This window comes from Pholis gunnellus (genome assembly GCF_910591455.1).
Source record: "Pholis gunnellus genome assembly, chromosome: 3".
NCBI classification, from domain to species: Eukaryota; Metazoa; Chordata; class Actinopteri; order Perciformes; family Pholidae; genus Pholis; species Pholis gunnellus.
In genome coordinates, this window is record NC_136529.1 from 27,512,804 (window position 1) to 27,540,058 (window position 27,255).

The 27,255-nt window shown below is 38.3% G+C and overlaps 1 protein-coding gene across 1 annotated transcript in view; it reads left to right on the forward strand.

Moving 5' to 3' along the window:
* Positions 1-16,796, forward strand: part of mtss1 (MTSS I-BAR domain containing 1) — a 45,653-nt gene extending 28,857 nt beyond the window's left edge. The window contains exons 7-14 of the mRNA XM_079186266.1: positions 6,475-6,632; positions 6,842-6,949; positions 7,368-7,465; positions 7,721-7,799; positions 10,372-10,488; positions 10,834-10,984; positions 11,461-11,487; positions 12,687-16,796. Of these exons, the coding sequence (XP_079042392.1) occupies positions 6,475-6,632; positions 6,842-6,949; positions 7,368-7,465; positions 7,721-7,799; positions 10,372-10,488; positions 10,834-10,984; positions 11,461-11,487; positions 12,687-13,765 (1,817 nt within the window). The 3' untranslated portion in view covers positions 13,766-16,796. The remainder of the gene's footprint in view (positions 1-6,474; positions 6,633-6,841; positions 6,950-7,367; positions 7,466-7,720; positions 7,800-10,371; positions 10,489-10,833; positions 10,985-11,460; positions 11,488-12,686) is intronic.
* Positions 16,797-27,255: the final 10,459 nt, after the last annotated feature.

Consider the following 27,255-nt stretch of genomic DNA (forward strand, 5'->3'; position numbering starts at 1 on the left):
CTCAGACTGAGATAATCCTCCTCAGTTAACCCTCATTGTGCTGAGATCAGTGTTTTCAGATCTGCCTCCTGTCAGTCACCGCCGAGGGAAGAAACAATCCCTCAGAGATATATGTTCCTTTCAAAATAAATGCCACCTTCCATGTTTTATTTAGTGTGGTTTTTAAAGCCGGGGAGAGTTGGTGATTTAACATTTTTCACTTTCAGCACGTTAGAGATCGTAATCTAAATTTACAACTAATATAATTTAATAAAAGTAACTTATTGATCTTTACCTGGCTGCTGTTGATCTTCACTTGGGACTTGTTTGGCCTGACTCCGGACTTGAATGTGACTTGACAACTTCCACAAGAGCCCAAAGATAATGTAAATATGTCACATCTAATCTATTCGTACTGGGAGCGATGCGAATTTGTAACAGTAGCAGCACTTTATCACCAAAAGGTTTGAATAGATTCTCGCATGCGGAGGATAAACGAGCAGGATTCTGTTGAACCAGAGCAGCGTCTGTCTGTCTGTCTTTGGTAAACTGTTGTATATTCTAAGCTACTTTAAGACGTTTTATTGAGTTTGCTCTTAGTTAAATGCTCTGAGTGAATTTGAGTTCCCTCTGGTAAACAGTTAGTGTATCTGTCGAGGGCTTTTATTGTGAAAGGTAAGAACAGAAGGAGTTGATCTGGATTTGAGCTGCCTTTGTCAAGGTTGAAATGAGTAATAAAGTTTGTTGTTTAGGTTTGGACTACAGAGCCTTCGTGTTGTTGTCATAGACTTTATAGAAGTGGACGTAGTCGCCGGACTGCCGCTTTGAAGCCTCGAGTTCGGCATTTTGTCCGTCGCCATCTTGTTTTTTGCAACCAGTGAAAGTCTCTGGCAGCGACCTGTCAATCGCAGTAAGCCCCGCCCTAAAGCATCCCCTGCTTTATGGTCTGTTTGAAACTAGAGATTGAGACCATAAACTCATGTTTACAATGTTTACTGAGGTAATAAATCAAGAGAGAAGTAGAGTCATTTTCTCATAGACTTCTATACAACCAGAGGAGTCGCCCCCTGGTGGACAGTAGAATAGTTTCCAGATGGTCATCGTGTTCATCTCCCACTCAAACCATCAAAAAGAACTTCAGAGAATAAATATACAGTGAAGTTGATTTCTGCTCATTTGTCACCTTTAATGTCATTAAAGTTGTTATAAATCATGACTTAGTTCTGTCAGGCCCGCACTGACTTTTTAAGCCTGTTTGGCATGTTGCCGTAGCAACCCAGAAACACTGCCAGGCAGTCACCTGGGCCATCCCCCAGGTGCCCCCCCCCCCCGCCATTAAAGAGACATACACACCCTGTGGTTGCCATGGCTGCACCTGGCCTCGACACCGCCGTCCCGTAATCGAAGAGACTGAAAGCTCGTCAGCAAAGACATGTACGTGGGAAACGCCTACACACACTCACTCACTCACTCTCATACACTCGCACACATTCATGCATGCAAACACTCTCTCACACACACACACGCACACATTCATGCATGCAAACACTCTCTCACACACACACACACGCACACATTCATGCATGCATGCACACTCTCTCTCACACACACACACACACACACACACACACACACCACAATCAAAATGAAACCTCGAGGCCTTTTATACAAATATCTTCTCCGTCCTCGCTCTCAACAAATCCAATACGCAAATGCACAGACACAGAAGTACACACACACACACAGAGTCTCGGTGCAGCCCCGCCCATGGTAAACACAGCGATGTCTGATGTGGGTTTAACGTCTCTCAACATGTTTTCTGCCACGTGTCTCGTTCTTTCTGTCTCATTAACTTTATTTTCTCTCTCAGTTCAATCGATCGAGAGTTTTTAATCTCGACAGATTCAAGCAGCGGGCATGAACGTGAACATTTTGGTGTTAATTGATCTTAAACATCCGCTCTTTGCCTCGGCGGCTGCTGCTGCTGTGTGAAACACGTTGTATTTAATAGTGTGTAGAAAGTAAAAAAAGATGTCCGACACGTCAACAAAGACAAAGTTCAGCCAGATGATCTAAATCATGTTGTATGGAACATTAAATATCAGTGATACTCTCTCATTGTAGGTTCTACTTCTACAGTTTTATTTTATTTTCTGATTAAGCTTCTCTCCCCGATTAACTTGGTGTATAACAATGTTATTATCACCGAAGTGATGGACCAACACCACGACAATTACAGCTCTTATAAAACAGAATTACTTAAATCAAAGAGCTATCAGAGAGACGAGGAGTAAACAAGTAAACAAAAACAACGATGCAAACACACGAACGGAGCCACAGCTTGCCATGTCACCACGTAATGACACACACACTGACGCACACACACCCATAAGAACACCACCTTTTCATGCACAGTGTACCCAAACCGTTTCTGTACACTCTCCAATCAGGGCTTCACATTATAATTATCGTGTGTGTGTGTGTGTGTGTGTGTGTGTGTGTGTGTGTGTGTGTGTGTGTGTGTGTGTGTGTGTGTGTGTGTGTGTGTGTGTGTGTGTGTGTGTGTGTGTGTGTGTGTGTGTGTGTGTGTAATGAGGACTAAACTGCTGTAGCTGTTCTAACTACTCGCAACAAAAGTCTCTTTATTTCGAGGGACTTTTTCGTGGATTAACTGTTGAAATGATTGTTTTCTCTCCAGTGAGCAGTTTTAAATTACACTCCACAAGTTTCTCAGTTAACTTTCAGACCCTGAAACGCTCACAAAGCTCAGATTTTACTACGAGACTTCAGTGATTTTGTGTTTCTCCTGTCGTCTCTTACAGTTCACTTCAGTTCATCCTTTGGCGTAATAGATAATGTTTGAATGAAAGGAAACACTTAACCAGTAAACATCTGCTGTGTGTGTGTGTGTGTGTGTGTGTGTGTGTGTGTGTGTGTGTGTGCGCGCTCTGTCATTATGTGGTGTGTAACCACTTCAGATAGGGAATCTCCAAATGCTCAGAGAGAGATGATGGGAGGGGAGTCAAGGGAATAAAAAAGACAAACATGCTATTTGTTGTCTTCTTCTTCATCCTCTTCTTTGTTCTCCTTCTTTCTTCTCCTTCAAGACGTATTAACTGAAAGCAACACTTTCCCATTTCTTAAAGTGATTATTTCATTCTTGTACAAACAGAAACATACCTGTTTGTACACAATCACATCTAATTATACACTTTTAACCATCCTTATCTTTCTACTTTGGTTTTGTCATTGTGGTTATTTGCGGAAAACGCGCAATTCAAATGCTTAGTAAATATATCTTCCACCCCTGATTTCAACGTCACGAGTCAGCTGTTTCATTCGAGATAGTTCAGCTTGAGCGACGGGAATAAATAGAAACGACTCAAAACGGCTCCGCTTCACTTGTTCTAGTGTCACATGCTCATAAGTTTCTTCGTGTTGCCAATAAAACATGTTACAAAGTGAAGCAGTCAGGATTCAGAGTGAAAATCAAAGATGACCGCCGACCTTCTCCTCCATGTGGCTGCACAGAGAAGAGGAGGAGGACAAGACGAGGATGGAGGAAGAGGGTTGGAGTCATCCTCTCCACCGCGGTGAGAAAGACAGGAGGAGGAAGACTGAGTGAGAGGAAGAGGAGAGCTAATGTGTATAATGATACAGACATTAAATCAAAATGGGAATTCCCAACTGCAACCAAAGGAAAAAGAAGACAAAGATGGATGGATGATGTCATTATCTCTTTCTCAAGTGGTTACATTAAGGAGCGAGGGGGGAGGATGGAGGAGAGGGATGATGTCATGTGGAGAGAGAGAGAGAGAGAGAGGAAACTAAGTTGGAGTAGAAGAAGGTTAAGAAGAGGAGGAAAACCACCTGGCCCACCTGTCTGTCCCTGATGATGTCATCAGTGTGTGACGCAGACGGTCTAGACTGCTGCATGAGTTGTGAGAGCAGAGAGACAGAGAGCTGCTGTTTGAGGGGGAAGTCTCAGTCATCACGATTAAAAACACATTGTGTATCGCTGGCGTCGGCAGAAAGCACGTTAAATATCTCTGCAGCAGCAGTTGTGTGTGATGACCTTTCACCGTCATCTGTGACCTCATCGTGACGACCGACCGACCGACAAACAGACTCGTCTTGTTTCTCACTGAGAATTTGATTTAAACGTCATATATTTTCTATTTGAAGCTGCACAAACGCACTTCTTGTTTCAGTGTTCATTCACTTTAATAACAATTCTACATTATCTCCCAGATGTGTGAGAACGAAAGACATCTGGAACAACATTTAAATCACCACAGACTAAAACTCACTCATTTAGAATTAAACTAGGATGAAGTTACTTTAGACTTTGTCCGACCTGACGCATCGCTTCTGTAACATTTACTGCCTCGAGTCAGCCTCATCAGAGCTCTGAGGGAAGTTTAAACCACCGCCTGATGTCTGGAAGTTAACTTAACCTGTTTGGAGACAAACACGAGCTGTTATCCAAGCCGGCCGCTCGTCTGAACTGCGGTTCACCTTTTTCTAACAGAGGGGAGCGAGTCGACGCCGGGCAGCTTCTGAGTTCAGAGCCTTTCTGTGTTTCTGTGGGTGGCGAGCAGCCAGAGTCTCGTAGAAAGAGGCCAGACGTCAGGCCGACGCACAGACACTGAGCTTCTGTTAGCGACGTGGAAATTATCCTTTGTGCTCACACACACACACACACACACACACACACACACACACACACACACACACACACACACACACACACACACACACACACACACACACACACACACACACACACCTGAGTGAACAGCTTGTGTTTAGGTTGAGCTTTATGACACAAAGTCTGCAGTGTGTGTGTGTGTGTGTGTGTGTGTGTGTGTGTGTTTGGATTTTAAAAACCGCCTCTCACTGTTTTCCACAGGATTTACTGTCTCTGTTTTTTCTGCTTCTTGAAGTTAAAAAAAGCCGTTTTTGTTTCACCGTGTTCGTGGAAAAAGATCTTAAAATATTGAGAAATGTGCTGAGAAGGTCTGAGACTAAGACGGTTAAATTAAATCTCACAGTGCATTCATGCGTCAGAGAGGTGGAAGAAATATTCGGATCCTTTTCTAGAAGTAAAAGTAGCAATACTACAACGTAAAAAATACTCATTACAAGTAAATGACATGCAATCAGAATTGTACTCTTGTAACGTGAGAAAATAAGTGAAAGTACACATTATGCAGCAGATCGGCTCCCACCAGTGTGATGTAATCAGCATCACTAATGCATGAAGCAGCTGATCAAACAGGAGCACACTTAATAATACATATACATTTGGGTAGTTTATTCTGAAACACTGCATCTCATTTTATAAACTGGTTGTTGATTAAAACAAATACAATATAACTATCTGTCAACTAAATGTACTGTAGCAGAACGTAGATTACTTCCCTTTGAGATGAAGTGAAAGTATAAAGTTCTTCATTAAGTGATTAGAAGCCTTGAGGGTGAAACCACGGTGGAGGCTGCAGCCCTGCGATGCTTATTTTTACATCCAGTGGGAGTTTCCTCAGCCGGGTGGTCCTCAGGTCCTCAGGTCTGAGTCTGTCTCCTCCACCCACCGGGGTCAGACCTGATCCACCAGACCAGACCGCTACAGTTCAGCTACTGTTTGTGTCTCAGAAGGACACGAGATTTAAGGGAAGATACCTCCGGAGAAAACTTAGTCTTTCATCCACTGGTCCATTTTTCTCTTTAACACGTCGTCTTTCAGACTATTGGAAAGAAAACACTTTATTTTACTACGTTGTGTATTTGTGTCTGTAGATTTCTCTTAGATTTGCCAAACGTTACCATTAGATAACGCCTCATCTGCATATTTAAATATTAAGATGTCAGAAAAGTATTAAGATGTAAGTAATCAACCGGGGAAGTTTCATCACGATATCTTTGGATTATTTTTATTTTTAAAGCTCCTTTTAACGGAGATTGTGTTTATATTTAAATGAAGAGACGAGGGTCGTGTTGAATTTGTGACCAAAGAGCCACAAAATGTCTTAATAGTCTGACGACTCCAGAACCGTCCTGGTTGTAAAAGTAGCTTCTGTCTAAGAAAGAAGGTTGTTTTTCTACCATGAACTTATCAATGAGTGATCAATATTCAATAGATGTGTCATTAAATCAATAGATCAGGTGGTTGGTTATGTCGTCTATGCAGCTAGTTTCTAATAAATGAACATTTAATCACAAACTGGAACTCAAACAGAGGAAGACAATGTCAGAGAGAGAGTGCTGTGCTGTGCTGACCTCTGCTGGTAGGATCTGAGTATTACAGCCGTGAGTGTGTTCCTCTCCTCATCCCTTCTCCTCACACTTCTTCTGTGTGCTCTCACATTCCTCCTCTGCTCTTGGATTGCGTTTGTGCAATAACCAATAGAATGACCGGGTGTGGCGCTGCGCCTCGCTGCGGGATGCCTCCGCTTTACCTTGACGAGTGGTTGCTCTTTGCTCTCGTCTCTGTAGGGAAGGACGAGGTACGCAGTCAGCTGGACAGCGCACTGCAGGACGTCAACGTGCGCTACGCCGTCCTGGAGGAGACGGAGAAGAGGGCCGTGTGCAGAGCGCTGATAGAGGAGAGAGCGCGCTACTGCAGCTTCGTCAGCATGCTGAAGCCCGTACTGGTCTGTGTGTGTGTGTGTGTGTGTGTGTGTGTGTGTGTGTGTGTGTGTGTGTGTGTGTGTGTGTGTGTGTGTGTGTGTGTGTGTGTGTGTGTGTGTGTGTGTGTGTGTGTGTGTGTGTGTGTGTGTGTGTGTGTGTGTGTGTGTGTGTGTGTGGCCTTTAAAGCCTGTTTAACCAGAATAATCATGAATGTGTGTGTGTGTGTGTGTAGGACCATGAGATCAACATGCTGGGTGAGGTGACCCACCTGCAGACCATTCTGGAAGATCTGACCAACCTGACAGCTGAGCCCAATAAACTCCCACCAGCCAGCGAGCAGGTACCTTCCTCTTCCTCTGACACTTCCTCTTCCTCTAGCGCCTCCCTCAGGCCAAATCTTACATCTGTAGAACCACTACCGGTACTTAGTTTATCTCACAAACAAATATTTTCTTAGTTCGTCCAAAAACTATTAAAAAACACTTCAATGAGCCACACTGTTGCTCTGGGGGACATGTTTCTTCATGAACACAAACACTGTATTTATTTTTACTCGATCTCACACACACACACACACACACACACACACTAGAGCACCACATGTGGATTAATCCGCCGCTGAAAATAGTCCCCCAACGCACTACTTCCTCCTGTTTGATTAAAAACTAGATAAATGAAACTGTTCTGAAGATTAAAGTCTTGAGGGGCAGAGAAACATTTATTCACGTTGTTTTTGTGTTTTATTTCTTGTTTCTCAGGTGATTTTGGACCTGAAGGGATCTGATTTCAACTACAGCTATCAGACTCCTCCAGCTTCTCCCAGTAACACTCTGTCTAGGAAGAGCAGCATCAGCAGGTAACACACACACACACAGACACACACATCACAGCTGGTTACTCATGACACTTCATTTCTTCTTTTATTCAACGTTTAGCAGCAAAACGTGTTTGTTTTTTGGTGTTGCTAGTTAAACTCAAAACTCTCTCGAAGCCGTAAACGTGAAACTTAAAGGTTAAGAATACGTCGTGATCTTTGTGCACAGTTTTATTTTATTTTGAAATTCCAGTTTTAATTTGTAATGAGTTGATTTTTGTCTGTATGTTTTTGTAGTATCTACCAGTCTGGATCAGTGAGACACGTTCCCTCCTTGGACTCCATTAGCAGTGCTGTCGATGGAGTTCACATCCAGGTAACACACACTTGCACGCACACTGACACACACACACACACACACACTCACTGACGCCCCCCCTTATAAAATGACACAGCTGTGAGGATCTACAAAATAAAAGCTTTTCACCGTGACACCTCTCCTGTGTGTAGCGCTGCTCCTCCCCCTATCTGCTGATTGGCTGTGAAGAAGCCGGGCGCTCCCTCAGCGAGGGGAACTCCCCCTCTCGCCTCAGTCGCCAGGGCAGCCGCGGCCGCTACGGTTACGCCGCCGGCCACGGCCTCCACCCCCCCGCGCAGAGCCGCCGCGTTAGCCGCAGGGATCTGACCACCGTGAGGAACCCCCCCCCCCCCCCCAAAAAATCTATTACATTCCTCCTCCCAAACCGAGTGCCGTCCTGTGTTTTTACCGTTGATTCCTCCATCGGTTTAAAGTCTCCATCTCACGTTATCTCTCCTCATGTTCCACTCGTTTTATTCCTCGTGTTTGTTCCACTCGTTTTATTCCTCGTGTTTGTTCCACTCGTTTTATTCCTCGTGTTTGTTCCACTCGTTTTATTCCTCGTGTTTGTTCCACTCGTTTCATTCCTCGTGTTTGTTCCACTCGTTTTATTCCTCGTGTTTGTTCCACTCGTTTTATTCCTCGTGTTTGTTCCACTCGTTTTATTCCTCGTGTTTGTTCCACTCGTTTCATTCCTCGTGTTTGTTCCACTCGTTTTATTCCTCGTGTTTGTTCCACTCGTTTTATTCCTCGTGTTTGTTCCACTCGTTTCATTCCTCGTGTTTGTTCCACTCGTTTCATTCCTCGTGTTTGTTCCACTCGTTTTATTCCTCGTGTTTGTTCCACTCGTTTTATTCCTCGTGTTTGTTCCACTCGTTTCATTCCTCGTGTTTGTTCCACTCGTTTTATTCCTCGTGTTTGTTCCACTCGTTTTATTCCTCGTGTTTGTTCCACTCGTTTCATTCCTCGTGTTTGTTCCACTCGTTTCATTCCTCGTGTTTGTTCCACTCGTTTTATTCCTCGTGTTTGTTCCACTCGTTTTATTCCTCGTGTTTGTTCCACTCGTTTCATTCCTCGTGTTTGTTCCACTCGTTTCATTCCTCGTGTTTGTTCCACTCGTTCTCTTCCTCGTGTTTGTTCCACTCGTTTTATTCCTCGTGTTTGTTCCACTCGTTTCATTCCTCGTGTTTGTTCCACTCGTTTTATTCCTCGTGTTTGTTCCACTCGTTTCATTCCTCGTGTTTGTTCCACTCGTTTCATTCCTCGTGTTTGTTCCACTCGTTTTATTCCTCGTGTTTGTTCCACTCGTTCTCTTCCTCGTGTTTGTTCCACTCGTTTTATTCCTCGTGTTTGTTCCACTCGTTTCATTCCTCGTGTTTGTTCCACTCGTTTCATTCCTCATGTTTGTTCCACTCGTTTCATTCCTCGTGTTTGTTTGATTTCAGACTTTATGTCTCCGACTTCATCCACTACCCAGCCTCACATACCTCTAAATCCAGCTCTGGCTTCATCCCGTTCAAGTTATTTTAAATCTTGATCCTTTTCCATGAAACTTTGTACGTTTGTGTTTTTCCACAAAGTGATGAGTTTTTGTCTGTTTGCCTGGTTGTTGCTGTGTTTATGGTGTATTTTCTGTTTTATTAGTGTTTTTACGTCTGTTTGAATCTTTATGAATCCGTCGCTTTGTGTCTTTGACTCTTCTGATACTTTGTGTCTGTCTCTAAGTGATACGAGTATAAATGTAATAGATTGATTCATTTTCTGGTAACACTTATAGCGGCGTCTTTACAGTCATTCAATAGATCGTGAATAATTGATACATAGTTGATGGTCTTACTTACTTGGTCTTACGCTTACATATTAAACACCACTTTATAAAGCGCAGCTCTTAGAAGTATTATCACTGTATTTATGAGAATAATATCGATATTTAGAAATCTAATAATTACCCTAAAACATTTTAAAGTGTGAAAATAAACTGGTGGACAAATGATGTAACGGTTTCTAAAGACCCCGTTTACACTCATCTGATCCCTGATCAGTTCAACCACTGAATGATCTGCAGTCACAAGAGAGCAACGTGAGTTAGATTCACCAACAGGTTCAGATGAGTCACCGCCCCCTTGTGGACCGGAGGAGGACTGAACACCATTAACATATAAGATAAGATTTAAGTGTTAAATCTCATCCGGGTACAAGACACTAGAAACGACGAGTGTGAACGAGGCCTAAATGACCTCAGACGCATCTTTGTTTGTTATTGTAAATAGCAAACTACTCGTAAAAGAAGCCAATAAACATTTCCACCAGGTGACATATTTAATTTGCACATTTGGTTTAAAATGATGAAAGCAGCGAATCAGATAATTTACATTATTTCAGCTTTAACATGTTTCATTCTTTTGATTAAAAAGGTGCGACACGTCAAACAGTCCGTCTCACTTGTTCACCAGATTGAATTCACACAGCTGTCGGTGTTGTCGTGTCCTGTGATCCTGTGATCCCGTCAAAGAAGTCGTATTTATTATGATCTGTGTACTTTATGTTGACGTTTACACTCGAGTGACTCTGATTGGCTCCTTCTCGACAGGAAGTCGTCGGCTCCGGCGCTCAGCTGGCTGCTGGGGGGGGCGGGGGGGCAGAGAACGGCCTGTTGGCCCCCCCCCACCACGGAGAGAGAGCTCGAGCCATGTCTGCGTCTGGGAAGGTAACACACACACACACACACTCTCTCACACACACACAACGAAGAGAATTGTTTTAAGTTTCACGAAATAACTGAAGACGGAGTTCAAATAACTGATGAGAAAACAAGACCAGAGGAGGAAACGTCCTCTCTTCTGATCTCTCCTTTGTCCTTATTCTTCTCCTCTCTCCTTGTTTTCTCTCCTCTCCTATCTGTGCCTTGTCCCGTCTCCTCTCCTTGTTTGCCGTCCTGATCTCCTTCTTTCCTTGTCTTGTCTCCTCATGTTATTTCTACATTTCTAAATGAAACTTTACTGTAATAAACTTTATCACCTCATCTGTCTGTCTATCTCTCTCCCCCCCTCAGTCTTGCTCGGCCCGGGATCAGCTGGCGTTGACGTTGGGTGCGTTGAATTCGGACGCCCCGAGGAGCAGCAGGGACTCTCTGCACTGTTCCAGTGGCTACAGCACCCAGACCACCACCCCGTCCTGCTCTGAGGACACCATACACACACACAGTGAGCACAAAACACACACATTTGAACACATCACGATAACGTTGTAATACTCATTTTCATTAGTTTGGAGCCTGAACGCACCACAATGTAACTCAATGGAGCCTCCGTTAACGTTAGCTGTTAGCTCCGTTATTAGCATGACTGAGCTCCGGAGAGACTCTAACATGTGACCCATTGAGCTAGTTGTTCCAAATGTCGCTAACAGCAGGGCGAGCGTTAACGTGGAGCCCCGTGTGATTCACCAACAAACACAGAAATGAGAAATGAATGTTTATTATGCAGTAAATCATCTGTATGACTGAACCTCTGGGCTCTCCTCTTGTTTCTGCTGTTTGGATGATAACTGACCTGTTGACCTGTCCGTCATCTCCGTCACTCGTTCTGTGTTCTTCAGTGTCTCTGGGTTCTCCTCTCCGGTTCTCCGTTGTGTTCTCAGTAGTTTTGTGTTTTTCTAAACTTCCTTCCTTCTCTTCCAGCTGTAAGGAGAGAGCCTCCCCTCTATGGTAGGTCTCTGACCAGCTGTCTGTTTGAGTGTCTGCCTGGTTGAGTGTCTGTCTGTCTGCCTGCCTGTCTGTCTGTCTGCCTGTCTGTTTGAGTGTCTGTCTGCCTGCCTGCCTGTCTGTTTGAGTGTCTGCCTGCCTGCCTGTCTGCCTGTCTGCCTGTCTGCCTGTCTGCCTGTCTGCCTGTCTGCCTGTCAGTCTGCCTGTCTGCATGTCTGCCTGTCTGCCTGCCTGTCTGTCTGTCTGTCTGCCGGCTTCATCTCTCAGAGACGGTCAGGGTTCGATAGCATGTCGTCACAGCCTCATCCGGCTTTTATCGAATCTATTTAGGTTCACTTTTTGACAAATTAAAGTTATAAAAGAACTAAAACCCAAAGATTCAGTAGAGATATTTATCAGCTAGATATTTATCATATTTACCTCAGCTTTTATTGACCAACAAGGCAGAAACTCTAATAAGTCATTAATCACAAACAACCAGAGGATAAGATGAGCAGCAAAAGAGGAAACGCTGGTCTGCACGATACGGAAGCCCTGAACGGACAAAATCCAAACTTTTATTTATTTTTATGTCTGGAGTTCACGAGTTCATTCCGTTGGTATCTCGAGATAAAGAGAGAGTTTGTTATCCCGAGAAAAGAAAAATTTAATTTCCTCTGAATATTTACAACGTTCAGGTCATAATTGGTAATAATTGATTAACAAAATAGCCGAATAATGTTGACTTATTATAAGCTATTAATCCCTTAAATCAGACGAGTCTCATTTGTATTTGTTGTCCTTCTTCTGTACTTCAGAGTTAAAGTTCAGTGTATCAGACCTGAGCTGTGAAATGTCAGAAAATAGTGAAAATTTAAATTCGTCAAATTGTTTATTTATTAATTTATCAATTAATTTACCATGAAGCAGTTTGCTTCCAAAATGACTTAAGTGTTTTATTTATATTTTTATATTCAGGCTACAGATTAATGAATTATTTTGATACTAAACTTAACTTCCTTCGTGTGTGTGTGTGTGTGTGTGTGTGTGTGTGTGTGTGTGTGTGTGTGTGTGTGTGTGTGTGTGTGTGTGTGTGTGTGTGTGTGTGTGTGTGTGTGTGTGTGTGTGTGTGTGTGTGTGTGTGTGTGTGTGTGTGATTGATTCTGAAATCACTTATCAAACGTCATCAGAAATAGAAATCTTAATATTTTCTCTCTCTCCAGTCGACTACGAGTCCATCTCCCTCCACGGAGACGCCGACTCCTTCTCCCTGCACCACGTCTCTCACGGCGGCGGCCAGTCGGACTTCGACAAGTCCTCCACCATCCCGAGGAACTCCGACCTCAGCTTCCAGTACAGGAAGTTCGCCCAGTCCAAGCGGCCCGGCTCCACCGTCAGCCTGCTGGCCGAGCCCGAGTTCTCCGGCCGGTCGGCCTACCAGCCGCCGTCGCACACGGCGACCATCCGGCGCAAGCCGTCGTCCAAGCCGGCTTACCGCAGGGGCACGATCAGCGGGGGGGTTCCCATCCCCATCTGCACGCCGCAGGTTCCCTTCAAAGCGCTCGCGGGAAACGGCGGCAGCAATGAGAACGTGTTCGCGGTGCCGGCCGCCGTAGGAGCCGGAGGGTTCGGTCACAGTAAACTGTGCACCTCCACGCAGAGCCTCAGCGCGCTGCCGCCCTCCTCCTCACCGTACTACCAGCTGGTCCCGGGTCAGATGCCCATCCCGGTGCCTGTGCCCACCGTGCCCACCCTGCCGCCAGAGGGCGGCAACGCCAAGCAGCAACAGCAGAGACAGTACCACCAACAACAACAGCAGCAACTACAGCAACAGCAGCAACTACAGCAACAGCAGCACATCAACCAACATCTTAATCATCAGCAGCAACGCAATCAGCTGCAGCAGCAAAACCAGCAACTCCAGATTCAGCAGCAATACCACCAGCAGCAGCAACAGCAGCAGCAACTGCATCTGCAACATCAACACTCGCTGCTTCAGCTGCAACACCAACAAGAGCAGCTGAACCAGCAGCAGAAACAGAGGCTGTACCAGCAGCAGCAGGCCCAGCTCCAGGCCTCCGTCCCCCAGGCAGAGCCCTCCGGTCCGGCCCACAGCGCTCACTACCAGCCCCAGGCTCCTCCGCCCTCCGACCAGGACCAGGACCAGTACCCGGAGCCGCCGCCGCCACCCCAGGAAGGTGGGGGGGACATCCTGAACCAGATCAGAGCGGTGAGGCTCAAAAGGACCCTCACCAACGATCGCTCCGCCCCTCTCCTGCCGGCTCCAGCCAATCACAAATGAGGCCGGCGTGGTCGTCGGCACAGACTTCCTGTTAAACACGAGCTGTGGAACTCACTCATCGCTGGAACTCGACGTGTCTTATTTTATTTTCTAAAGATCTGCTTCCTTTTTTAGGCCGTTTAGTTTGTTTTTAAATCATTTTTTTTTTTTAGACTTTGTCGTCATTTCATTTTCCTTTTGCCTTTTTCTTTTGGTTCATATTTTCATCTGGACTGTTCGTCTGTGTGACCCAGTCTCACCAACAGAGCTGTCGATCGTTTGGAGGCTTCTTAACGAGCCGGACAGGAAGCTGTTAGTGTCTCGCGTCCTCTTTTTCGGTCCCGGGTGTGTTTGATTTGCCTTTTCTGCCTCGACTCCCAGGAGGGTGGCGTTTAGTCATTAGTCCTGTAGCTCCGCTGTGTCACCTGGTTGAACCATGGTGTGTGTGTGTGTCTGTCTGTCTGTCTCTGTGTGTGTGTGTGTGTGTGTGTGTGTAATCGGCTGGCTGTGGGTCATCGTTGGTTTGTTCATCTCTGGAATAAAACGTCTGTAGTTTGTAAATATGTTGGAACAGAAACAGCAGTGAAAGCACCTGAGAGGTCGCTCACTTCCTGCTGTGACCCGTACGGACGTTTGAACTGAAGATGAGTCACAGCTTCCCCCCCCCACCCCCCCACCCCACCCCACCCACAACGAGGGATGCCAAATGGTGCCGCCGAGGGCTTCAGTTTGTGGAACAGGGTTAGAAATGTCTGGTTTACTGTGTAAATAATTAGCTGGTTCATAAGAGGAATAATAACGAAGAAGCAGGCGGCGATTTTGTTGGCAACTTTTAGAGGCAACTTTGTTGTTTAAGACATGATTGCTGAGAGCATAGCGGGCTATGAGCAGCAGCTGTCCAGATGTGTGACGGTCACCATCGGTGACATCGGACACAACGACGTGTTGGAAGACGTAGAGGAACTCTCTGACACCACCGCACAGATAGATATTTGCTTTAAATAAACCATTTATTTTAATAAAGAACCTTTAATTTTAGAAGTGTGACCAAGAGTTATTGGACGAACTGTACGGGAGCCACTGATGCATCGCTACAAACGCGTTAAGATGACAATAAACAGCTGTCGGTACAGAATGTTTGAATTAACTTACAAACCGTTTGTCCATCAGAGAGCAACGACACACTTCTTTATATTTTTGTAACGTTTCCAGTTCAGATCGTTTCTTGGTCACAAGTCTTTAATAAACTCATTCAATTCTTTAATAAAGTCATTAAAGGGCTTGTTTTTGATCATATTGTTGAGTTCTGGCCCGAAAACTGATACAAATAATCTTCACAAGTCTTTCACAGAAACACGTAATAATAATAATAATAATAAATACATTTCCTGACGGATTTAATTTGATATTTAAGAACATCGGGGAGCCGACGCGTCGCTTGAATTTGATTTTAAGGCTTCAACTCTCGATCATTTTCATTGTTGATTCATGTTTTAGAAGGTTGTGAAAGTTTCAGCTGTGATTATTTATCGTTCCGGTTTAAACAGCTTTGATCCTCACGTCTCTGATTTACTTTGGAAGATCTGCGCCGTCGTTCTGCTCGCACAGAAACATCATCCATGTTTAATAAAGACTCTGCTAGAAATTGATTTTGTTCGAGTGTTTAAATTCAGCTGAAAATCTGCCTAGTCAGCATTTAAACTGAGAAAAAAACAACCAGTTTACAGCCAATCAGAGTCCAGGACGGTGAGTTTAACGGAAGCTATTTATCTACGGGACAGTTCGGTTCAGGCTCCAGTAGCTGGTTCTATTTTGGATCCTGTTCCAAGTTGGTAGAAATATTTAGATTTGTTTGTTTGCTTGTTAATTCTCATAAATCTCTTCTTTGATGTTTCAGCTCCTCCGTGTTCTCCTCGCTGACGTCACACATTTACATATTTAGTGCTGTGAAGTCAGAGATCTTCAGTGGTTGATTAGTTCTGGAGCTCATTGCTGACAACGCTGCGTTAATTAAAGGTTCTTATATTAAAGAAGGAACATCTTCATTTGATAATAATCAGCGTCTCCCAAACGTTTCACGCTGACGAAGGACGTTTGAGATCCGATAGGAGACGTGTTTCCTCTCACAGGAGGAGCTAATCATCATTTTTATTATATATTAACTATTTTCTTTATAAAATATCAGAGAATAGTAATAAAAACATCCCAGAGCTCAAGATGTACGTCTCGTTTTGACCGAACCGTCCAAAATTTAAATCTTATTTTATCCTTGAAAAGCTAGAGCGAGTACTTTCTGTTACACTGTTCAATTTAAACTAAAGTTTGAAAAATCTCATTTAGCATTTTGCACCAGAATTACATCCCTGAATGTGTAAAGAAGACATTCAAAGAAAATATGTTTCCAGTTAAATCACTAAATATAATTTGGTGATTTTCTTAAATACTCAGAGTTGAGCAGTTTGGTTGTTGGTCATCGAACATCAGCTCAGGACCTGGTTACGGCCCCGCTGGTTCTGGATGAGTTGCCAGCTGCATTCTGGGAAATGCAGTCCGGTCTCTGGTCAGCTCTCCTGGTCTCTTCTCAGAGAAACTTTTCTGTTTATTCGTGATTTCCTGCAGCTGATTCAAGTGTTAATATTGTTGATGACAGAAAATATGCCTTCTGATATTTGATTGATTGATTGGACCCCACAACCCCACAGCAGGTGTGTGTGTGCGTGAGTGTGTGTGTGAGTGTGTGTATATATTAGTGCTTCTATTCCTGGGAGAGATCTAAATCTATATAAAAGATGTATACATATCCTGATTGTATTTTTGTTGATTCTTTGATCAGATACGACACGATTTGTCGTCATTCGTCATATTTTTGTAGAAAAACTTCACCGGAGGAAACCCAGAGAACTTCCTGTTTGAGGATCTGAAGCGTGATTGGATGAGAAGCGTACGAAGGACGAAACAGATGTGTGGACGACATTAACCAACAGAATGTACAAATGTTTTGTTCATCATCTTTTGACGTTCGCTGTGGGATCAATAATAATAATGATGATGATTCATTGATTCTGGTGCGACTGTGTTTTGTGTGTCCTGTCTTTACTCTCACTACACATCTGGAATAATTAACTTTTAGTGATTTCTGGGACGAACGTTTCCTTCTTTGAGCTTTAGAGGAACGTTTTATGTTAAAAGTTGAAACTTTAATATTTAATTTTAAGCAAAAGGGGATGCAGCGTGACGTTTCCTGCTGAGCGACATGAAGCACAATTAAAAAGTCATAGTTCAGTATGTTGAAAATCTTCATTGAAGTCATTGTAAAGCATGTCAAAAGAAACAGGTGGAATTGATCAAATAAAATAATTTTAATGACAAGGAGGCAACGTACACACAAAGAAAGGGACAGTGGATGCATTTTAAATCAATTAAACAAATATAACAGGACTACAACCTCACTAACTCAGTAGGCAAGGTTCCCACCTGACATGGCCTGATATTCATCACAGGTTTTCTTGATTGCTTCTCTTTGATTGGCGGGTTGGACAGGATTTTGCTCCAATCAGGATCTCCAGAAATCCAAGCAGGAAGTGGGACGAGCGGTGCCTTGCTGGAACCAATCACAGACGGGGATCCCGTATCGTCCTTGGCATAAGCAAAGAACATCAAGTACAAGGGTTGTAGGAAACACAGTCACAGCATAGTGTTTCATAAAGGTCATAGTATAGTATGTTTAAAATGTATAAAAAAAGTCATAGTATATTTGTATTGAAAGATTTCATGATAAAAAGTAATATTATACTGTTGAAAAATGTATATATATAAAATAGGATAGTTTTTGAAGTATATATGAATATATGTTGAATAATTTCATAAAAAAAGAAATAGTATAGTATGTGAAAAACGTCTAACAATGTTCATAAAAAACTAAATAGAAAAATAAAATTGCAAATAAAAAGCATGGTATCTGGAAAAATATGAAAAAAACGTGTAGTATGTCAAAAGATTTCATATAAAAAGTCATATTATATTATATCATATTATTAAAAAGTAAAGTAACTTTAAAAGTAACTAAAAAAGTAAAGTAACTAAAAAAGTAACTTTAAAAGTAAAGTAACTAAAAAAGTAACTTTAAAAGTAAAGTAACTTTAAAAGTAACTAAAAAAGTAAAGTAACTATAAAAAAGTAACTTTAAAAGTAAAGTAACTAAAAGTAACTAAAAAAGTAAAGTAACTAAAAAAGTAACTTTAAAAGTAAAGTAACTTTAAAAGTAACTAAAAAAGTAAAGTAACTAAAAAAGTAACTTTAAAAGTAAAGTAACTTTAAAAGTAACTAAAAAAGTAAAGTAACTATAAAAAAGTAACTTTAAAAGTAAAGTAACTAAAAAAGTAACTTTAAAAGTAAAGTAACTAAAAAAGTAACTTTAAAAGTAAAGTAACTAAAAAAGTAAATTTAAAAGTAAAGTAACTTTAAGAGCAACTTTAAAAATAAAGTAACTTAAGTAAAGTTATGACTTTTCGACATGGTACACTGACTTTTTCATGACTTTTTTCGACATCCTATACTATGCTGTTTATAACTCCGCAGCAACTCCCTTCATCAACATCGATTGTCTTCCTTCAGGATGGAGTCCAATCGCCAAAGACGTTGCACTATTCACATTTGTACAATGTGTAATAAATTATTGTGAAATTCTAATGAAGTCTCTCCTGATTGAATGACTTTTTTGACTGTTTTTCGACTTTAACCCCAGTAGAACAAACTGAAAAAACACAATTGGGTTTCATCATTAAATTCTTTTCTTTACTGCATTTGCACATAATTTACTGAACACACGGAAGTCCAGAAGCATCCAATACATAAACTGACCGATGAAAACAAGGTAAAAACAATACGTCTGTAATAAAATACACTTTCATGTTCTTATATGCATAATATAAAAACAATAAAGGAAAATATTTAAATTGCAGTAATTACTATTTACAAAAGGCATTTTCTTTTAAAAGGAACTTTTACAACTTCAGTACCTAAAATAAATCAAACTATATGCAAACTATATCAAACTAAAATTGCAGTTTATCAAAAAAATATAAAAGTCATTTTATAGTATGTTTAAAAGTGTCATGAAAAATATAGTGTATAGACAAATGTGGGAAAAGCATGGTATCTGGAAAAATATGAAAAAAACGTGTAGTATGTCAAAAGAGTTAATATAAAAAGTCATATTATATTATATCATATTATTAAAAAGTAAAGTAACTAAAAAAGTAACTTTAAAAGTAAAGTAACTAAAAAAGTAAAGTAACTTTAAAAGTAACTAAAAAAGTAAGCGTCGTTGCCAAGCGTCTGCGTTACTCCATCCACAACTGCCCCTCCATCGACAACTACATGCTGACCCACAACACCGACGCAGCAGACAGCTCCGACACAGAGGAGTGAAGCGGCCAGCTGTGGTCAACCTGGTGATGAATGTATCTTCTCCCATGCCATGCACATTATGCACTGAACACAGACTTCTATTCGCCAAACCTGTAAGGTAGTGTACTGTACTGTTTATATGTTGGTTGAAATTAAAGATATGTGTAGTTTTGGTTTTCCAAATGTGCAAGGTGTTGTAATTAATGCAGTGCTTACTCTGAATCAACACTACAGGGATACGGAATAAGAGTTTTTCAAATAGAAATAAAGTAACTAAAAAAGTAACTTTAAAAGTAAAGTAACTTTAAAAGTAAAGTAACTAAAAAAGTAACTTTAAAAGTAAAGTAACTAAAAAAGTAACTAAAAAAGTAAAGTAACTAAAAAATAACTTTAAAAGTAAAGTAACTAAAAAAGTAACTTTAAAAGTAAAGTAACTTTAAAAGTAACTAAAAAAGTAAAGTTACTAAAAAAGTAACTTTAAAAGTAAAGTAACTAAAAAAGTAACTTTAAAAGTAAAGTAACTTTAAAAGTAACTAAAAAAGTAAAGTAACTAAAAAAGTAACTTTAAAAGTAAAGTAACTAAAAAAGTAAAGTAACTAAAAAAGTAACTTTAAAAGAAAAGTAACTAAAAAAGTAACTTTAAAAGTAAAGTGACTTTAAGAGCAACTTTAAAAATAAAGTAACTTAAGTAAAGTTATGACTTTTCGACATGGTACACTGACTTTTTCATGACTTTTTTCGACATCCTATACTATGCTGTTTATAACTCCGCAGCAACTCCCTTCATCAACATCGATTGTCTTCCTTCAGGATGGAGTCCAATCGCCAAAGACGTTGCACTATTCACATTTGTACAATGTGTAATATATTATTGTGAAATTCTAATGAAGTCTCTCCTGATTGAATGACTTTTTGGACTGTTTTTCGACTTTAACCCCAGTAGAACAAACTGAAAAAACACAATTGGGTTTCATCATTAAATTCTTTTCTTTACTGCATTTTCACATAATTCACTGAACACACGGAAGTCCAGAAGCATCCAATACATAAACTGACCGATGAAAACAAGGTAAAAACAATACGTCTGTAATAAAATACACTTTCATGTTCTTATATGCATAATATAAAAACAATAAAGGAAAATATTTAAATTGCAGTAATTACTATTTACAAAAGGCATTTTCTTTTAAAAGGAACTTTTACAACTTCAGTACCTAAAATAAATCAAACTATATGCAGGTCAGGTGCAGTAGTACAAAAAGGCTTTGATATCAGGAGAGTAAGGTGACAGTTTTACAGCAGGACAGAAAGGCGGGATAAGGCCTGATGAACATTAGGTAGCCTGGAGGAGTTCACCAATGAGGAGCGAGTGCTTTTCCTCCGTTTCGTCTCTGGCCGGTCCAGGTTGCCTTCCAACCCAGCTGATATCACGCAGAAGTTCCAAATCATCAAGGTTGACAGGGTGAGGTCATCGCTAACGGAAATAACGAGCCTGTTGACGAGGGCAAACATATCAATAGTACAAACTACTAAACTTTTTCCCCCTATCATGTCCTACAGCCCGTCAACGGCCTCCCTACTGCACAGACCTGCTTCTTCCTGTTTCGCCTGCCCCCTTACACGAGCCAGGTCATCCTCGCTGAGCGTCTGCGTTACTCCATCCACAACTGCCCCTCCATCGACAACTACATGCTGACCCACAACACCGACGCAGCAGACAGCTCTGACACAGAGGAGTGAAGCGGCCAGCTGTGGTCAACCTGGTGATGAATGTATCTTCTCCCATGCCATGCACATTATGCACTGAACACAGACTTCTATTCGCCAAACCTGTAGAGTAGTGTACTGTACTGTTTATATGTTGGTTGAAATTAAAGATATGTGTAGTTTTGGTTTTCCAAATGTGCAAGGTGTTGTAATTAATGCAGTGCTTACTCTGAATCAACACTACAGGGATACGGAATAAGAGTTTTTCAAATAGAAATAAAGTAACTAAAAAAGTAACTTTAAAAGTAAAGTAACTAAAAAAGTAACTTTAAAAGTAAAGTAACTAAAAAAGTAACTAAAAAAGTAAAGTAACTTTAAAAGTAACTAAAAAAGTAAAGTAACTAAAAAAGTAACTTTAAAAGTAAAGTAACTAAAAAAGTAACTAAAAAAGTAAAGTAACTAAAAAAGTAACTTTAAAAGTAAAGTAACTTTAAAAGTAACTAAAAAAGTAAAGTAACTAAAAAAGTAACTTTAAAAGTAAAGTAACTAAAAAAGTAACTTTAAAAGTAAAGTAACTTTAAAAGTAACTAAAAAAGTAAAGTAACTAAAAAAGTAACTTTAAAAGTAAAGTAACTAAAAAAGTAACTTTAAAAGTAAAGTAACTTTAAGAGCAACTTTAAAAATAAAGTAACTTAAGTAAAGTTATGACTTTTCGACATGGTACACTGACTTTTTCATGACTTTTTTCGACATCCTATACTATGCTGTTTATAACTCCGCAGCAACTCCCTTCATCAACATCGATTGTCTTCCTTCAGGATAGAGTCCAATCGCCAAAGACATTGCACTATTCACATTTGTACAATGTGTAATATATTATTGTGAAATTCTAATGAAGTCTCTCCTGATTGAATGACTTTTTTGACTGTTTTTCGACTTTAACCCCAGTAGAACAAACTGAAAAAACACAATTGGGTTTCATCATTAAATTCTTTTCTTTACTGCATTTTCACATAATTCACTGAACACACGGAAGTCCAGAAGCATCCAATACATAAACTGACCGATGAAAACAAGGTAAAAACAATACGTCTGTAATAAAATACACTTTCATGTTCTTATATGCATAATATAAAAACAATAAAGGAAAATATTTAAATTGCAGTAATTACTATTTACAAAAGGCATTTTCTTTTAAAAGGAACTTTTACAACTTCAGTACCTAAAATAAATCAAACTATATGCAAACTATATCAAACTAAAATTGCAGTTTATCAAAAAAATATAAAAGTCATTTTATAGTATGTCTAAAAGTGTCATGAAAAATATAGTGTATAGACAAATGTTGAAAAAGCATGGTATCTGGAAAAATATGAAAAAAACGTGTAGTATGTCAAAAGATTTCATATAAAAAGTCATATTATATTATATCATATGATTAAAAAGTAAAGTAACTTTAAAAGTAACTAAAAAAGTAAAGTAACTAAAAAAGTAACTTTAAAAGTAAAGTAACTAAAAAAGTAAAGTAACTAAAAAAGTAACTTTAAAAGTAAAGTAACTTTAAAAGTAACTAAAAAAGTAAAGTAACTAAAAAAGTAACTTTAAAAGTAAAGTAACTTTAAAAGTAACTAAAAAAGTAAAGTAACTAAAAAAGTAACTAAAAATTAAAGTAACTAAAAAAGTAACTAAAAAAGTAAAGTAACTAAAAAAGTAACTTTAAAAGAAAAGTAACTAAAAAAGTAACTTTAAAAGTAAAGTAACTTTAAGAGCAACTTTAAAAATAAAGTAACTTAAGTAAAGTTATGACTTTTCGACATGGTACACTGACTTTTTCATGACTTTTTTCGACATCCTATACTATGCTGTTTATAACTCCGCAGCAACTCCCTTCATCAACATCGATTGTCTTCCTTCAGGATGGAGTCCAATCGCCAAAGACGTTGCACTATTCACATTTGTACAATGTGTAATAAATTATTGTGAAATTCTAATGAAGTCTCTCCTGATTGAATGACTTTTTTGACTGTTTTTCGACTTAACCCCAGTAGAACAAACTGAAAAATCACAATTGGGTTTCATCATTAAATTCTTTTCTTTACTGCATTTGCACATAATTCACTGAACACACGGAAGTCCAGAAGCATCCAATACATAAACTGACCGATGAAAACAAGGTAAAAACAATACGTCTGTAATAAAATACACTTTCATGTTCTTATATGCATAATATAAAAACAATAAAGGAAAATATTTAAATTGCAGTAATTACTATTTACAAAAGGCATTTTCTTTTAAAAGGAACTTTTACAACTTCAGTACCTAAAATAAATCAAACTATATGCAAACTATATCAAACTAAAATTGCAGTTTATCAAAAAAATATAAAAGTCATTTTATAGTATGTTTAAAAGTGTCATGAAAAATATAGTGTATAGACAAATGTTGAAAAAGCATGGTATCTGGAAAAATATGAAAAAAACGTGTAGTATGTCAAAAGATTTCATATAAAAAGTCATATTATATTATATCATATTATTAAAAAGTAAAGTAACTAAAAAAGTAACTAAAAAAGTAAAGTAACTAAAAAAGTAACTTTAAAAGTAAAGTAACTAAAAAAGTAAAGTAACTAAAAAAGTAACTTTAAAAGTAAAGTAACTTTAAAAGTAACTAAAAAAGTAAAGTAACTAAAAAAGTAACTTTAAAAGTAAAGTAACTAAAAAAGTAACTTTAAAAGTAAAGTAACTAAAAAAGTAACTAAAAATTAAAGTAACTAAAAAAGTAACTTTAAAAGTACAGTAACTAAAAAAGTAAAGTAACTAAAAAAGTAACTTTAAAAGAAAAGTAACTAAAAAAGTAACTTTAAAAGTAAAGTAACTTTAAGAGCAACTTTAAAAATAAAGTAACTTAAGTAAAGTTATGACTTTTCGACATGGTACACTGACTTTTTCATGACTTTTTTCGACATCCTATACTATGCTGTTTATAACTCCGCAGCAACTCCCTTCATCAACATCGATTGTCTTCCTTCAGGATGGAGTCCAATCGCCAAAGACGTTGCACTATTCACATTTGTACAATGTGTAATAAATTATTGTGAAATTCTAATGAAGTCTCTCCTGATTGAATGACTTTTTTGACTGTTTTTCGACTTAACCCCAGTAGAACAAACTGAAAAATCACAATTGGGTTTCATCATTAAATTCTTTTCTTTACTGCATTTGCACATAATTCACTGAACACACGGAAGTCCAGAAGCATCCAATACATAAACTGACCGATGAAAACAAGGTAAAAACAATACGTCTGTAATAAAATACACTTTCATGTTCTTATATGCATAATATAAAAACAATAAAGGAAAATATTTAAATTGCAGTAATTACTATTTACAAAAGGCATTTTCTTTTAAAAGGAACTTTTACAACTTCAGTACCTAAAATAAATCAAACTATATGCAAACTATATCAAACTAAAATTGCAGTTTATCAAAAAAATATAAAAGTCATTTTATAGTATGTTTAAAAGTGTCATGAAAAATATAGTGTATAGACAAATGTTGAAAAAGCATGGTATCTGGAAAAATATGAAAAAAACGTGTAGTATGTCAAAAGATTTCATATAAAAAGTCATATTATATTATATCATATTATTAAAAAGTAAAGTAACTAAAAAAGTAACTAAAAAAGTAAAGTAACTAAAAAAGTAACTTTAAAAGTAAAGTAACTAAAAAAGTAAAGTAACTAAAAAAGTAACTTTAAAAGTAAAGTAACTTTAAAAGTAACTAAAAAAGTAAAGTAACTAAAAAAGTAACTTTAAAAGTAAAGTAACTAAAAAAGTAACTTTAAAAGTAAAGTAACTTTCAAAGTAAAGTAACTAAAAAAGTAACTTTAAAAGTAAAGTAACTAAAAAAGTAACTTTAAAAGTAAAGTAACTAAAAAAGTAACTTTAAAAGTAAAGTAACTTTAAAAGTAACTAAAAAAGTAAAGTAACTAAAAAAGTAACTTTAAAAGTAAAGTAACTAAAAAAGTAACTTTAAAAGTAAAGTAACTTTAAAAGTAACTAAAAAAGTAAAGTAACTAAAAAAGTAACTTTAAAAGTAAAGTAACTTTAAAAGTAACTTTAAAAGTAAAGTAACTAAAAAAGTAAAGTAACTAAAAAAGTAACTTTAAAAGTAAAGTAACTTTAAAAGTAACTAAAAAAGTAAAGTAACTAAAAAAGTAACTAAAAAGTAAAGTAACTAAAAAAGTAACTTTAAAAGTACAGTAACTAAAAAAGTAAAGTAACTAAAAAAGTAACTTTAAAAGTAAAGTAACTAAAAAAGTAACTTTAAAAGTAAAGTAACTTTAAGAGCAACTTTAAAAATAAAGTAACTTAAGTAAAGTTATGACTTTTCGACATGGTACACTGACTTTTTCATGACTTTTTTCGACATCCTATACTATGCTGTTTATAACTCCGCAGCAACTCCCTTCATCAACATCGATGTCTTCCTTCAGGATGGAGTCCAATCGCCAAAGACGTTGCACTATTCACATTTGTACAATGTGTAATAAATTATTGTGAAATTCTAATGAAGTCTCTCCTGATTGAATGACTTTTTTGACTGTTTTTCGACTTAACCCCAGTAGAACAAACTGAAAAATCACAATTGGGTTTCATCATTAAATTCTTTTCTTTACTGCATTTGCACATAATTCACTGAACACACGGAAGTCCAGAAGCATCCAATACATAAACTGACCGATGAAAACAAGGTAAAAACAATACGTCTGTAATAAAATACACTTTCATGTTCTTATATGCATAATATAAAAACAATAAAGGAAAATATTTAAATTGCAGTAATTACTATTTACAAAAGGCATTTTCTTTTAAAAGGAACTTTTACAACTTCAGTAGCTAAAATAAATCAAACTATATGCAGGTCAGGTGCAGTAGTACAAAAAGGCTTTGATATCAGGAGAGTAAGGTGACAGTTTTACAGCAGGACAGAAAGGCGGGATAAGGCCTGATGAACATTAGGTAGCCTGGAGGAGTTCACCAATGAGGAGCGAGTGCTTTTCCTCCATTTCGTCTCTGGCCGGTCCAGGTTGCCTTCCAACCCAGCTGATATCACGCAGAAGTTCCAAATCATCAAGGTTGATAGGGTGAGGTCATCGCTAACGGAAATAACGAGCCTGTTGACGAGGGCAAACATATCAATAGTACAAACTACTAAACTTTTTCCCCCTATCATGTCCTACAGCCCGTCAACGGCCTCCCTACTGCACAGACCTGCTTCTTCCTGTTTCGCCTGCCCCCTTACACGAGCCAGGTCATCCTCGCTGAGCGTCTGCGTTACTCCATCCACAACTGCCCCTCCATCGACAACTACATGCTGACCCACAACACCGACGCAGCAGACAGCTCCGACACAGAGGAGTGAAGCGGCCAGCTGTGGTCAACCTGGTGATGAATGTATCTTCTCCCATGCCATGCACATTATGCACTGAACACAGACTTCTATTCGCCAAACCTGTAAGGTAGTGTACTGTACTGTTTATATGTTGGTTGAAATTAAAGATATGTGTAGTTTTGGTTTTCCAAATGTGCAAGGTGTTGTAATTAATGCAGTGCTTACTCTGAATCAACACTACAGGGATACGGAATAAGAGTTTTTCAAATAGAAATAAAGTAACTAAAAAAGTAACTTTAAAAGTAAAGTAACTTTAAAAGTAAAGTAACTAAAAAAGTAACTTTAAAAGTAAAGTAACTAAAAAAGTAACTTTGAAAGTAAAGTAACTAAAAAGTAACTTTAAAAGTAAAGTAACTAAAAAAGTAACTAAAAAAGTAAAGTAACTAAAAAAGTAACTTTAAAAGTAAAGTAACTTTAAAAGTAACTGAAAAAGTAAAGTAACTAAAAAAGTAACTTTAAAAGTAAAGTAACTAAAAAAGTAACTTTAAAAGTAAAGTAACTTTAAGAGTAAAGTAACTAAAAAAGTAACTTTAAAAGTAAAGTAACTAAAAAAGTAACTTTAAAAGTAAAGTAACTAAAAAAGTAACTTTAAAAGTAAAGTAACTTTAAAAGTAACTAAAAAAGTAAAGTAACTAAAAAAGTAACTTTAAAAGTAAAGTAACTTTAAAAGTAACTAAAAAAGTAAAGTAACTAAAAAAGTAACTTTAAAAGTAAAGTAACTAAAAAAGTAACTTTAAAAGTAAAGTAACTTTAAAAGTAACTAAAAAAGTAAAGTAACTAAAAAAGTAACTTTAAAAGTAAAGTAACTAAAAAAGTAACTTTAAAAGTAAAGTAACTTTAAAAGTAACTAAAAAAGTAAAGTAACTAAAAAAGTAACTAAAAAGTAAAGTAACTAAAAAAGTAACTTTAAAAGTAAAGTAACTTTAAGAGCAACTTTAAA